General features: G+C 43.5%; 2 protein-coding genes across 2 annotated transcripts; one reads left to right on the top strand and one right to left on the bottom strand.

The window, feature by feature from the left end:
* Positions 1 to 2,468: 2,468 nt before the first annotated feature.
* On the top strand, positions 2,469 to 4,738 carry LOC124684585 (amino acid transporter AVT6E). Its single transcript, XM_047218864.1, has one exon. It carries the CDS (start codon positions 2,906 to 2,908, stop codon positions 4,397 to 4,399), a length of 1,494 nt encoding a protein of 497 aa, XP_047074820.1. The 5' UTR covers positions 2,469 to 2,905; the 3' UTR covers positions 4,400 to 4,738.
* Positions 4,739 to 5,997: 1,259 nt separating this feature from the next.
* Positions 5,998 to 13,679, bottom strand: LOC124701528 (U3 small nucleolar RNA-associated protein 21 homolog). Its single transcript, XM_047233611.1, has 19 exons — positions 13,486 to 13,679; positions 13,041 to 13,068; positions 12,853 to 12,953; positions 12,075 to 12,278; positions 11,744 to 11,987; positions 11,027 to 11,202; positions 10,510 to 10,592; positions 10,357 to 10,429; positions 10,082 to 10,147; positions 9,956 to 9,998; positions 9,578 to 9,717; positions 9,216 to 9,428; positions 8,874 to 8,958; positions 8,500 to 8,794; positions 7,680 to 7,938; positions 7,044 to 7,257; positions 6,678 to 6,916; positions 6,435 to 6,590; positions 5,998 to 6,293 (listed from the first exon to the last, which is right to left on the bottom strand). Exons 1-18 carry the CDS (start codon positions 13,612 to 13,614, stop codon positions 6,441 to 6,443), a joined length of 2,742 nt encoding a protein of 913 aa, XP_047089567.1. The 5' UTR covers positions 13,615 to 13,679; the 3' UTR covers positions 5,998 to 6,293; positions 6,435 to 6,440.
* Positions 13,680 to 14,839: the final 1,160 nt, after the last annotated feature.

The raw sequence follows: 14,839 nt of genomic DNA, 5'->3' as shown, positions 1-14,839 counted from the left end.
GGAATATGATTTTTTTTCTTACAATTGCTTTGGTGACCCTACTATACACCTAGTAGGGTGGAACAGAAACTCAAAACTCATGAACTTAACGAGTACTTGAAAACTTTGCTCGAGCTCAAACATTAACGAGTCGTGTTGAGTTATCATTTTCAACTTGGTGAGTTAAGGAGTTTCATGAGAGTTACCATACTCGTTAATCAATTAGCCTCTAAGGTCATGCAAAATAATGATGGTGTGCAACATGAAGGCCATTTTGTCACGGTAATACAACTTAGAGCATGAACTACGGGGGCAACCCCCGATGCATCCAACTCGGTGTGGGGAGGGGATGCGGGTGTTCAGTTTTCTATCCCAATCCAAAAAGTTAGTGGGCCATAAAAGCAACAATTATTTGCCTTGGGTTTTCTCTTTCTCCCTCATATCCCGTCCTCTCTCCTCTCTTTTTTGGCCACAGAGGATGCATCCCCTGACACATGGGCGGAGCCGGATCAATACATGGGTATGCATTCCACAATTTTTTTCATTAGCTTTATATCTATGTCTAATTCACACAAAGAGAAATATTGTATACATCAAATAAATAGGAAAAACATGAGTAAACTTGTGAATTTTAGGGAACTTTGTATACCCATTATTCATACGCTAACTTCCCCACTGCCCTAACACATGTAGGGCGTCACCCGAGCTGGACATGCGGGGCAACATCTTTAGGGCTACTTGTTGGCGATACCGTGCCGGAAACATTTGTGCAAAGATGTCTCACTATGCATTACTTGGTCTTGCTATGATATCACCACGTTTCATCAGATTTGGGATTTTATTACCATGATAACTTGTTACGTGGTGTATCAAGCATAACGAGCCAACTCGAATTCTATCGAATCTAGCCTAGCCAACTCAAGTTTTGTTGAATCTAGCCGAGCCAAGATTTTGAATTCACCCCAAGCTAACAATTCGAGTGAAGTTTGCTAGTCAACTATGAGGTCAGTGAGTTGAGATGAGCCGAGCTTAGCAGTCATGCCCGTTTTTCAACCCCAGCAGAAAACTGATATAGGAAACTCAAATATCGTCACATATATTGCTGTGGACTGAAGAATAAAAAAGTTATTCTGTAAGCTTGGAGCAAACCCTGCAAAGATAGTCGCTTCTGATGAGTACCGATCAAAGGCAACATGGATGCCATGACAAGCCACGAAGCATGTGGTTTGGCGTTTGTAAGATAGTAGCAGTGGAGTATCTCTACACAAATCTCTGCACATGTGTTGTTGCACGACGCTGAAGAAATGTCAGGCCGATATATAAGAATGTTATCAAGGATGATTTGAATCGTTGAGGATGGATTTCAACCTGGTAGTCGAACAGGGCTACTGCGGGTTTTTAATTGAAATTTTTCCTCGCCATGCCACTCAAGGACGTAGACAACGAAACACGGCATATATTTAAGAGAGAGAGAGAGAGACAATCTGAAATCGACATGTACAGGTCATCCTGCCAACTTCATTGGTAGCTTAGAGCTGTGCTTGGTCAATGGAAGATTTGCTTGTTCAATGAACATGAACATGCTACTACAGTACTATATTTCTTGGTCAAACCTGAGCACTAGACGAAACGTGTTAGTCCATCCGTAAACGTGTAGACTGCTTCTCCGTTGCTTTGCAGGTTGAGGAAATCATTTTGTAAGTTTTGGAAAATTATGAAGAAAGAACCATGTATGTAGGGAATGGGGTCTAGAGCTTATTATTTTATATTTACGTAACAAAATATGACGACTTTCGAGCCATGAAAAAAATCCATAAATTCAGTTACAAAACAAGATGCTACGGTACATCGACGCGACATGTTTCATTTTGTGATTTTCGCAAGGAACACAAAAGACCAACATTTCTATGAAGAGTTGCAAAGGTAAGCTCATACTCGATCACCATGTGTGTGATCTATCTCATAAAATATGAAAAGTTGAAGAATTTCGATTCTCGCTAAGTTTCGCAAGGATTCATAACCTAGATCTCTAGAAATCGCACTATCACCTTGGCCGATGTGGTAGAAAGCGCAAGAGTCCACACCCAAAGTTTACAAAGACACATGATGTATCAATGCTTTCAAAGAATTCTGTTTACAAGATTGCATACCCCATGTTTAATGATTTTAAAGATGCAAGAATTCTTTCAAAGATGTTAAAAAATTGTTTAAATTTAGATGCATCTAAAAATTAATATTTAGTTAAACGTATGACGTGGTTCCCTAAAATTGCTTTTGACTGGGAGATTTGTGTCTCACTGACAGGTGGGTCACGCCGAATGGGCACCAAGTGGGCCCTCCTATCTGTGACTCTCCTGCCAATCGGATGGGAAGAGATGTGCAGCTGTTACCCACATGTCAGTGGCACAGACGGGTCCCACGGGTTGGTGCGGCAAACCGTACTAGCTAGGAATTAACGTAAATTGACTAGTAAACACGCCTACTCTTTCTCAGAGGGAAGCAAGAACAGAGGAGGAAGGAGACAGAGAAGCCTCCCAGATCTCTTCTTCCTCGATCCAGTGAATATCGACCAAGCTCCTCAAGATCCTTCTGCTCTCTTCCGCTCCTCAAGATCGCTCTGTTTCTCCACCCAAATCTCGCCAGCAAATTTCTTTCTTTCTTCCGAGAAGCTCGCTCGGCCGGCGGCCGGCATTCGCCAGTCGCCAATGCCAGCCGATTCGCCGTGAGATCTCTCTGATCGCCGCGGCCGGAATCTGGGTTCTTGCTCCCTCTCCGCTCGACCCGGTGTAGATTCGGCGGAGATTTCCATTTTTCTGTTCGTGCCCCCGATTTGGGCGCGATTTGTTCTTCTCCGCCGGAAGGATTTCCCGGCGCCTTGGATCTTGGATCTTGGGCCTGGTTCGTCTTGGATGCGCCGGGAAGAAGCATGGTGAACACGAACTACTCGGCGCTCCCGCTGACCTCCCCGGCCATCGAGCTCCAGTCCAGCCAGCCGCCCAACAAATCTGGCGCCGCGGCCGCCGCCGCCGCCAATGGCGTGCACGCCAAGAAGCTCACCAAGCAGGACTCGTTCCTGGGCGAGGTGGAAGACGACGCCGCCGACTCCAACGGCGGGGAGCACGACGAGCTGCCGCTCATCGGCGCCGACGGCCCCGCGGGTCCGCCGGAGGGCTCGGGCGTGGCGGGGGCGGTCTTCAACCTGGCGACCTCCATCATCGGCGCGGGCATCATGGCGCTCCCGGCCACCATGAAGGTCCTGGGCGTGGCGGTCGGGCTCGTCTCGATCCTCGTCATGGGGGTGCTCTCCGAGGTCACCATCGAGCTGCTGGTGCGCTTCTCGGCGCGCTGCCGCGCGCTCTCCTACGGCGAGCTCGTGCACCGGGCGCTCGGCCGCCCCGCCAGCGTCGTGGCGCAGATGTGCGTCATAATCAACAACGCCGGGATCCTCGTGGTGTACCTCATCATCATCGGGGACGTCATGTCGGGGTCGCTCAAGCACGCCGGCGTCGTGGACCAGCTGGTCGGCCACGACGGCGAGTGGGACAACCGGAGGCTGCTCATCCTCTTCGTCCTCGTGGTGTTCCTCGCGCCCCTCTGCGCGCTCGAGAGGATCGAGTCGCTGAGCCTGTCGTCCGCCGCGTCGGTCGCCCTCGCCATTGTTTTCGTGGCCGTCTCTTGCATCATCGCGGTGGTGAAGCTTGCCGAGGGCAAGATCAGCGCGCCGAGGATGGGGCCGGACTTCAGCTCCAGAGCGGCAATGCTGGACCTGCTCGTCGTCATCCCGATCATGACCAACGCCTTCATCTGCCACTTCAATGTGCAGCCCATCTACAACGAGCTCAAGGAGAAGACGCCCCGCAACATGTACAACGTCGGGAGGATCTCCACCGTGCTCTGCGTCATTGTATATGCCCTGACCGCTGTCTCAGGGTACCTTCTGTTCGGCGACGACACCGAGTCGGACGTGCTCACCAACTTCGACAAGGACCTCGGGATCAGGTTCAGCTCCGTGCTCAACTACATTGTCAGGATCGGGTACATTGTCCACCTGGTCCTCGTCTTCCCGGTCGTGCACTTCTCGTTGAGGCAGACCGTGGATGCGCTGGTCTTTGGCGAGTCGGCGACCCACAGCAGGAAGAAGATGCTCTTGTTGACGGCGGTGCTCCTGGCCCTCATCTACCTCGGCTCGACCATGATACCCAACATCTGGATGGCCTTCAAGTTCACCGGCGCGACCACGGGGCTGGCTTTGGGTTTCATGTTCCCGGCCCTTGTGGCATTGAAGCTGGACAAGGAAGGGTTGGAGTGCTTGGGGCATGGAGAGAGAATCCTGGCAATTGGAATGCTGGGGCTGGCCATTGTCGTCAGCGTTGTTGGCGTCGCTGGAAACGTGTACAGCCTGAGGAGCAAGTCTGACTGATGGACCAAGATCAGCCATGTTGTTAGGCTTATTATACAGAAGATTGCATTACCACTGCCAGGATACACTAGTTAGCAGGTGCTATACCAGCTGAGCTGCTGACCAGAGCTCATAGTATACAATTTGTTCACCTACAGATTTGAATTGGTGAAACATTACTGGAGGGGCATTTTTGTACCTTTGGAACAGCCTGATTCTTTGATGTATTTTTATGTTTATTCTTAGATATACATGAATATCCATCCTGGGTCTACTTTTTTGATCGAGGCAACAGATGAACCTGGTTCTGTACCGAGGTTGCTGTCTGTCCATGATATGATGAAAACTGTATTCAGAAAATCTACTTTGGTCTACAATATAATGAATTTTTGCATATTATTTTATACGAAGATGTTGTGGCCGATGGTACCATTTCATTCCAGCTCAAGTGCAGAGCATGGCATCACAGCTACCACCTACCAGGCATAAACTAATCCTATGGGCTTATTACACAGTTGAAGACAAGTTGCCTCAGGTCTGGCCTGAGAACCTGATGAGCACAATTGTGAGCTATCTCCGTTGAGATCCCTGGGAATGTGATAGACTCCTGGCTGAAGATCTGTATTTGTGATGAGGTGTCTGCAACGGCTTTTCTGTTTTCCCAGTGAATTCGAGGTGACACAAAATTCATGCTCTTCGATGACTTTGCAGGTGCCGAAGTTATCTTTGAGAAAGGTTGGCTGCTGAAGCTGCAGTAGGCTTGACAACTTTGCCGTCAGCGAGGGGAGAAGTTTCAGCTTGCAACGGCGAAGAGGGCTTTGGAGGTAGAAGCCTTACTCATAAAGTTGTTGTTTGCTCGCTGCCTCTAGATCAAGCAGTACCGAAAGTAGATTCCCAAACCTCTCCATGTAGCACCTGGAACGGAGAGTACTACTAATATGCTCTTTTACCTGTTGGGATTTGCTCTCATAAGAACTTTCCAAGCAAAAAATTTGCACTACGGTCTACAGGCACCATATCCTTATTTCGCCAGAAACCTGTTTGAGTGGAGATTCTGTGTCTTGGGAGAGTCTCTCCCTGCTCATGCAACTGTAGCATGTAAGCAATTTATGAGTTAAAATCCTAGCATATGAGGTCCTGCTCATTGCTTTCAATAATGTGGGTTTGTTTGACGATGTTAGCAGCAGCAGGTTGCTCCAAAAAGAGAATCTGTAAGCAGCTCGTTCCAGGCCTTTCAGTTCGGAATCCAAATGTATTTGTCCAGAGCAGTGTAGAGGAATTGCTTGTATTGGATAATGAGATGATCATGGATGGGTTTCTAGACAGGGCACCAGTCAGGGTGCACCCGATAATCCATCTATATGCATGATTTGACGAACGTTGAATTCAGAAAATTTATCTTTGACACTAGCCACTATTGCTCTTTTTCTAGTACTCCGTAGTTCATTTTGGTAGTAGAGAAATAAACTGGGGTAGGAAAAAAATAACTATTTTAAGCCTCTCCCAACACCTGCCTGATCCAAAATGTCAGCCCTGGCTTGAAATCCGTTTGTTTGTCAAGACTGATAATCTCACCCAGGTGTGTGAGATTTTAGAACTCATACACCAAGATAAACACGAGGACAATAACTCAAGATAAAATGCTGAATAAATCTCGCCCAGATAGCAACTGTAACATTCCCGAATATTTCTCGCGGAGGTGTCCATACATCAGTATGTTACAGAAGAATACTGAGAACAATACTACAAAACTGTTACATCATCATAAAGAGCTCTATCTGTGGTTATCGCTGTTAACACCACGACCTATATGCCTTGCAGCTTTTACCATGGCAACAAGATGGTAAGGTACAGTGTAGAATGGTACAACAGCCACATAGACTCTGAAGTGTGCATTGGTTTAAGAAACTTGGGCCTGTGGACAATAAAGAAACAAGAGATTTTTAGTCATTCAAGAGGCAAGACGAAGCTTCGGAAGAAATCCTTCCCTACAGCAACACGTAACCGAAAAACTGAACTAGGTAACATCAGTGTGTTAGAGAATTGAAGAAAGTACCTGCAACTAAAACTGTGAGTTGCTGAGGAATGTGACCATGCACCGTGTGCTCTGAAACATCTTGTCAATCTTCTGCCAAACTAAGCTCTGGACATCTAGAATTTTCTTCACTTTGTCCTGAAGCATTGAGTGGCGCCGTATTGTCTCGCCATGTATCTGCATCCAAGGAAGATGAATATATTTTAAGCACAGAATTGATGGGTTAAACCGTTAAAGATCAGATAGCATACACATGTCACGAACCTTCAGAAACAATTTCAGAACAGCTTGAACAAACTCGAAGTTGTTCCTGCAGGAAAGCTCATGAATGAAGTAGTCCAACAGCAGTGAAATGGATTCAAGCTCAGGCCTTGGTTCCTCCTCATCTTCCATCTCGTCGTCGTCGTCGTCATCGTCATCGTCATCTATTATCTGTAGCATTCGTAGTTCCATGTCTAGAGATGACGGGGATAGGCCTTTTAGGTAGTCAGTAAACGCTGAATCTGCGAAACAGATTCCAAGTCAGAGATTACCATGAAGAATATTGCAGCTTCTTACAGTTTCGTCAATATACAATGAACCATAATATCAGAATTTCATTCAGGTATTTTGTTTTGCCTAAATACTTACAGTTTTGAAGTTCCCCACATGATTGCAAAAGTTGACAGAAGTGTGAGGAGAGATCAGCCATCGTTTTATGACTAGTGCCATCGGTAGTGCTGTCATCTGTTTCTTTACTGGCAGGGGGGTCAAACAATATATCCCCAGAAAGGGATGGAACTGAGGGCAAGAAAAAAGGCGCCTTCTCGGGCTTCTTAGGTGGCTCAACCGGCTTGTTTCGAACCTAAAGACACAGAAATGTGACGATGAGCAAATCTAGTTGGGCATGTGCACTAAACAAAAATATTACTTAAAAGAGTACACCCTCGGTCACAAATAAATGTCATAATGTACATTTACAGTCAACAAAAGATAACTTTGACCATCACTTCCTATTGTAGTATATTTGTCAAACTTAATAATAGTTACAGTACTAACAAACATATTTTGATAGAAACTTACTATCGTTTTTGTGTGGATGCACTAAATGTTCATCAAATTATTGTAAGTCAAAGTTACTAAAATAGTTCATGACACATTCTAATTCTATGATATATACACTGCCTAATTCCAACTCAGAGAATTAGCATAGTTCATACAGGTCACACAATCGCTAATTTGCAGTAGATTTACAAAATAAATAGACGGAGACAAAAGTACAATTACCTTTATAATGTCAAGATTTGTCAAACTTTGCCATTGACTCCTTGGGAGCAATGACAGTGTGATCATATTTGGTATTTGATGATTCGTTATGACAAAAGGTTTAATGTTAGATTGATTCGCATCTTGAGAATTTTGAATGGATTCTTCTTCCTCAGATCTTTCAGCAGATGAAACAGTTGGCAAAAGCACATTCCGGACATGTTTACCACTTGCATAGCTATCAACATTTGTTGAGGGTGAGAACAAAGCTTGATTGATCCTGTCAAATTTATTAAGAAAAGTATGAGTTTTATATGCAAACTAAAGAATAAACTACAGAAAACCAATATACTAGTATGCTTGTTATCCATAATGGTAGAAGAATATGAAGTAGAAAAATCACAGAAGTGAGCCTAAACACAATATTAATTTAAGTATTGAAAGTTGCCTCTGCTTGCATTCAACTCTTTGTTTGTTAGGGACAGGGTCACAGGGCATTCAAGTTGACCGAAAGCAAAGCCTTAAATGTGCATCATTAAGTTGACCTTATGAGGTGTGGTTACCATACTCTTAAGCTTTAGCACATAGTTATCAATAGAACAGAAATAAAGATTTCAAAAACAAAGAAACTGTTAGTCCAGGGATTATCTTGACTTATATGAGTCTGGTGCGGAATTTTAGTTATTTTTGCACCATAATTGCCTAAATGAGATGCGCCATGATTTTTGCACAAACTGCAGCAGCTTGGAAGCTCATCTTATCATAATTTCCTGAAATATGTAGCTACCAAAGGTATGCAAATGTACAGGGTGAGCACAAGAAAGGAACAAGGAAAGCCTACCAAAGATACACGCCATTTTGATCAACATGGGTAGTTGCCAGCACATCCATATTAGGAGACATCGAGACAGATGTTATAGATACATCAACATGCATCGCATCTATCTGTCTTGCTAAACTGATATCCCATATTCTGAGTGTCCCATCCATACTTGACGAGATCAGCCATTTTCCATCCTCACTGAAACACAGATCAGTGATACGGTCTGTATGTCCTTCAAATCTGCGAACCATTTTCAACGACACTGTATCGAACAATACAAGTACCATATCATCCGCTACAGTAGCAAGAAGACCTGACATTAAAAAAAGCAAAAAGGTTATTAATCACCAATGGCATACTACAAGGGAACAACAAAACATGTTGAATAGTACCATTTGCCCGGTGATATGCAATCTTAGTTACAGATTTACCAACATTGAACTTGGATTTTAGCTTGCAACTTTTAAAATCCCACACCTGCAGGAGACAAGTAAATACCTGAGTAATGGTATCATGGTGAAAAGTTAAACCATAGTTGGCAAAGAAAAGTTCAATAGTGAGAGCTGGAGGTGCAATACACATGTATTCTTGGTTGTGGGATTAGAAGAGGCACAATACTTTAACCAGTTGATATAAGAGCATGGATGATGAAATGAAATGTACATTACCATTCCCTGAAGTAAATGCACTAAAATAAAATGTAACTGAACTAACATGCAACAGCATCATCAAACCTTAATATCACCACGGTATCCAGCACTAATCAGAGAGCCATTTGTAGCATCACAAGCTAATCCAACAACTTCACCCTCATGTGCAGATTGCAATGCCAGCGAGCCATCAATGTAACTAGCACGACTTATCCCAGATTGAAGGTTAAATTTTTCAATCCAACCACCTTCGGTGCCCAAAACAGTAAAATTACCACATGCACTTATCGCACAAGCCTGCCAAAAAGAAAATAAATTTATTAATGAAGAGGTAGAGAAAAACTTCTAGCATTTAACGTCTGAGTCTTGGTAGTCCCAAGAAAGCTTGTTCTGATCCAGTCCACAATGAGAATTGAATACATTATGATTACAAAAACAAGCATTACCTTAATCGGCGACTGCGAGCCTGATGATGGTGTCAGAATATGTTCGCCTATAACAAAGTTCTGAAGACGCCATACATATGCCTTTGGAGTATCCACGTGGCATGTAACAACATTACACCAATCACGAGCTCGTATCTCAGCTGAACAACAGTTGATTACAGTGGTAAGTAAGAATTTTTTTCTGAACAAGATTAACATATTTGTAGTTTCTTTTTGACACTACTAAAGATCTCTAAGATACTGGTCAATGGTTTATTATGTGTTTAACATGGAAATAGTTATTGTGCCCTTTGATGCCAAGTATCATTCTTTGCTACTACTTCTAGAAGATATTTAACGAGAAAAGCAGAAAAAATATTGCAAAGACCTGAGAATTACCACAATCAAATGCAATAACTGGTTTTAGCTTGATCTCTGCCTCCTGCAGAAAAGAAAAGAAATGTAACACACTAATAAGGAAATGATGAAACAGGGGGGATAAAGGAACAGTAATCAAAAATTTACCTTTACTTTGAGCTTTTTTGCTCTTTTTGACACATGCCGTTGAGAAAGCTCTCTGCTTTGTTGATCCTGTCCAAAAAAAGATCAGTACGACTAAACAGTGAACACATTAAGTCATTCTGCTGAAAAAGGAGAAAAAACCTGACAAAATACAACCATGCAGCATGCAGTAAGCACATTACTCAAATAGCAATTTATCAGGACAAATATGCCTGAAACCATAACAGACGAGCCAGTGCATGTCTTTAGAAATTAATGTTACCAAGATTATGAGTTACCTGAACAACAGAGAAAAGACGAAAGGCACGATCTTGACCAGCAGATAAGATGGATTTTCCATTGCCATAGAATCTAACAACAAAATAGGCTTACTCATTAAAACACAACCAAAATGAAAATAACTCACAACACACTTGGAGGGCATCTGTTACCTTATGCACCGAGGTGGAGCACTATGTCCACTTCGAAATCGTAACAGACGGGCATCTCCTTCATTATTATCAAATATCCACATCTGGCATAAAGTATATTAGATTGCGAGCTTTCAAATGTAAACTGAAATAACGTGTCACAGCTAACTTAATCTGGTTCTCAAAGCAAATATCATCTCACATCAGTATTGGCTTGGTTTTTCTTGGCTGATTTATTACTTATTTTTCGAGAAATCATACCAGTAATGCAGTATTGATTTGTTAATTGTTAGCTTGCCGTAAAGCTCAATTTTCACTAGGAGAGTTCTTTTTTTGCTGGTAGAGACATATATGTTTCCCCAAAAAGGGAATGTAGTGAAAAAAGGGAGATGGTGTCTTATATAAAAGGCTCATAACAAAGTCATGCGAAGCAGCAGTTTTTGACCTTTCATATGTTACTGGCCAAAAGCTATAAGCTCCACTGTTTTGTCCGTCACCATCATAATATGAGAAAAGAAGACAAGAAAACAACACTTACTTTGATTGAATTATCAGCTGCTGAGCTCATCAAAATAGGTTCATTGGCGAAAAAATGAAGTGATACTATAGAACCATCATGGGCCTCCCTAATCACAGAGTGCAGCCTTCTTTTCTCAAGATTCCAAATGCTAATAACACCCGAGGAACCTCCAGAAGCTAGAAGGGGCTGCCCATCTGACAGACAAAGCAAAAAAAAATCAGGTTGACAAGTAGAAGCGTGGCAATGTTTATTATTGGAATGAAAATAATGCACCTCTTGTTTCTAACAAAGAGAGACAAAGTTATCTATAACCATGAAGAACACCTTGGTGGCAATAAAATATCTACCAACTGAAAATAAAATCCAGCTCCATATCCATATTTCCACAATAAATTACACAAGCTGTACAATTTTATTCACGCATAACAAAATATAATGGTTATTTTGTTTGAATTAGGAAACACTCCTCAGCACAGATTTTATTGTCAAGTTGAAACTCCAAAAAAATTATCATGCAAGGAAAATTCATAAGCCAAAAAGAATGTGTCAGCTAGTTTTCTGAACTGGATCTCATAATAACGGACTTAACACCATAAACCTGATATATTAATAATCAAGAACCGAAGTTAAGGACTTGAATCAACCAGGATGTTTATTGGATGTCTATTAGCCACAGGATGAGCAAACATCAACTTTAATAAAGATAATAGTGTATGGCATGTTAGAGCAAATCACCTGTTCGAAATGACAGGGCAGTTACAGCACCACGAATTTGATGGTTGAAAGACATCAACTCTTCATCATATCGTATATTGTGAACATGAATTGTTCCATCGGAGCAACCGACTGCAACCATATCCAGAGCAGGTGAAGAAACACAGCAACGTACCGGTGACTCCCAACCCTTGAAATCATATATTTTTTTCTTCGTGCTGATATTCCACAGCTGCAAGGGTCCTTCTTCACTACCAATAATGACCTGATGTATTGACAATAATCAGACATGTTAACGCACAAGAAATTTGGAACGCAAACCATCTCCAAATGAATCAATAATTTCAGGCACCTTATTTAGGTAAGTATCCGGATGCATGATGCAGGTCGGAGTAAACTTTTCTCCCAGTGATATGTTACCAACAGGATCACTGCTTGGGTCGGCTCCTCTGAAGGCCCAGATAAATATATCACCTTTAGTATCTGCACTGAGAATGTATTCTCCAAACAGGTACAACCTGTTGACCTTTTCTTCATGTCTAGTCCAGGTAACAACCTGAATTTTTAACAGAAAACGAACGTAAATAAAAACCGTCCGTTGCAGTCGATGGACATGATATAGTGGAGGTCTGAATCAAGAGCATTTACAATTCTCAAAAGTAAGAAACAGTTATATATGTCAATTCAAGATTGATGTGTGCAGTTGAATAAAAAGCATGTCCATTTGAGTGCTGAAATAACAAGGGAAGTAGAGCTAGCTAATATAGCAACATGAGATGTCCACAATTTGTCTTTTTTCTTGTACAGCACACAAGTAGACAATTTTTTTGGCAATATATTGCAAGTGCACATATCATTCCACAATCTACACCTGATTTGACAAGAGAGCTAAAGTTACACCCGAGACAAAGGATTTACTGGTCTGGAATTCTATTTTGGAAGTCTGAAATAAGTTCAGTCAGCAGGTACCGAACTAATTGACGCATGCAAATCATCCACTGTACCTTCTAGCTACAAAGTTTCATCCTATTCTCCAATGAAAATTAAAAATGTCAAGGTTATGAGGGCACGGAAGAAAACCTTAATCGGTAAGACTAATTCAGCAATCTTAGGCACAGAAACTCCCATACCAGGTCAGTCCTTTTGAAGACCGCTATATCGCTTCCATATGCAGCAAACGTGTACTCCTTGAAGGATGCGAGGGCACGGATCTTCTTGGGCAGTTGAGGTCCTTGGATCACATGCAAAGTTCACACAGCGTGAGTATAAAAAATGAAATGAACGTGAGAGACCAGGCAATATCAAGTAGTGGGCTCACCAGCAAGGACCAAATTCAGCTTGGCGCACTGCACGATAGGAGCACAAAGATGTGTTAGTAGACACAATGGAGAGCTTGGTTGCATCACAATTAGATTGATATATGTGTTGAGCCAGAGAAAAGCAGTAAAGGACAGGCAGAGCAAGGTGGTCTGCATGGACCATAAGCTCTACTGACTCGACGCAGGCCAGGCGAGTTCAGAGGCAAACTGCGTCAACCCCAGTACTGCAATCGGCAATTCAGCACTGAAGTCCCCATGAGCTCCAAGCATAAGCTACAACACTACTAGTGTTTTCAGTGCATGATACTACCTAAATACCGGCAGAGAAAATGAGCAGCAGGCTCCGCTCATGTGAAGAAGCTCCCTACAACGATACGCTACTAGAATTCGCGGCGGCGGCGGCGGAAGGTAGGGGGAGGAGAGGGCGAGGGAGGGTGGGCATACGTTGTAGACGTGGAAGGCCTTGCCGACGCTGACGGTGACGAAGGTCTCGGTGCCGAGGCGCTGCAGGGAGAAGGGCACGCCGCCGGTGGTGATGTAGCCGATCGCGCGGAACGGCTCGAAGATCCCCATCCCGCCCCCGCGCGTCTTCTAGGGTTTCCCGGGGGCGCGCCGGCGGCGAGGGTTTTGGAAGGGGTTTGGAGCGGCGGCGCGAGGAGGAAGGAAAAGGGTGAGAGCGGTAGGTCAGTTTGGTTTTTGGGTAGTTTTGTTGTCTGTGGGCTGCGGCGTGGGTCGGGTCCAGATTTGTCGGGTCCAGTCCATCGAGATGTTTGGACCGGACCGAGTGTCCGTTACAAGAAAGACGCACCATTGCAAAAAAAAAATACTCTCTGCCGCCGAGTACTCTCTTTCATTGTTTTTTTTTCAAAAAATCCACCGATCTATTAATAATCATTAACAGTAGTACAAATAGAATAGAAAGTAAAGAAACTTACAAATTGGCACTCAGACTACCTAGCGACGACTACAGACACCAGCAAGAGCCGAAGGCGCGCCGCTGTCCTCACCCCTCCATCGCTGGAGCCAGACAAAGCTTGTCGTAGTAGAGTTTGTTGTAGTAGACAGACGGGAAGTCGTCGAGCTAAGGTCCCAAAGAACCAGCGCACCAGAGCAGCAACCATCGCCAATGATGACAACCATAAATCGAAAGAGACTAACATGAAACCACACCAACAAACACGAAAACCGACCGGATCCCAAGAGATCCGACGGGCACATAACTTCACGCGCCCTCCGTCAGCGCTAGATGCACCACCGGAGCAAGGATAGGGCGTGGAGGACCTTATTCTGATTTTAGGATGTAGCCGCTGCCTCACTATCCAAAAAGAAGAATGAAAAGCAAACTAAATTAAGAACGGAAACTCCCTGCCAACGAGGGACCGTGGTCCGCCACACCTCCAAGGCCCCAAGGTCACAGGAGGTAGAGTGGACCGGCGGTATCGCCAGCGAGGAGGACGGAACCCTAGATGGATTTTGTGCCTTTTTCCGCCGCCTCCTGTTGTCTCTCATACCGGTTTGTCTTTTCTAATTTTGGTTGTGGTAATTTAATGTTATACTAGATGTCCACGTTAATCGAAAAATCGACTCCCTCATATTGCAAAGGTTGGATCAGCTTTTAATTAGTATAATACTCGTTCCGTTCCATATTAATTAAATTTCTAGCTTTGCCATAAGTCAAACTTTAAAAGTTCAACCAAATTTACATAAACTTTCTTTATCAACTCTATAGATCAAATTAGTTTCATTATCTATCGCAAAATATATTTCATGCCATATATTTTATGTTGTACTCCCTCTG

Source organism: Lolium rigidum, chromosome 1 (assembly GCF_022539505.1).
Source record: "Lolium rigidum isolate FL_2022 chromosome 1, APGP_CSIRO_Lrig_0.1, whole genome shotgun sequence".
Classification (NCBI taxonomy): domain Eukaryota; kingdom Viridiplantae; phylum Streptophyta; class Magnoliopsida; order Poales; family Poaceae; genus Lolium; species Lolium rigidum.
The sequence above is the reverse complement of the archived record's forward strand: the minus strand, read 5'-3'. Positions and strand labels throughout refer to the sequence as shown.

What these genes read in the sequence shown, in the direction of transcription:
- LOC124701528 (XM_047233611.1), bottom strand. Translation starts at nt 13,614, where the DNA reads ATGGGGATCTTCGAGCCGTTCCGCGCGATCGGCTACATCACCACCGGC. An exon ending in GCTCGCAGTCGCCGATTAAG is followed by an intron (nt 9,429 to 9,577) that starts GTAATGCTTGTT and finishes TCTTTTTGGCAG; the next exon opens with GCTTGTGCGATAAGTGCATG. An exon ending in TGCATATCACCGGGCAAATG is followed by an intron (nt 8,795 to 8,873) that starts GTACTATTCAAC and finishes TTTTAATGTCAG; the next exon opens with GTCTTCTTGCTACTGTAGCG.
- LOC124684585 (XM_047218864.1), top strand. Translation starts at nt 2,906, where the DNA reads ATGGTGAACACGAACTACTCGGCGCTCCCGCTGACCTCCCCGGCCATC.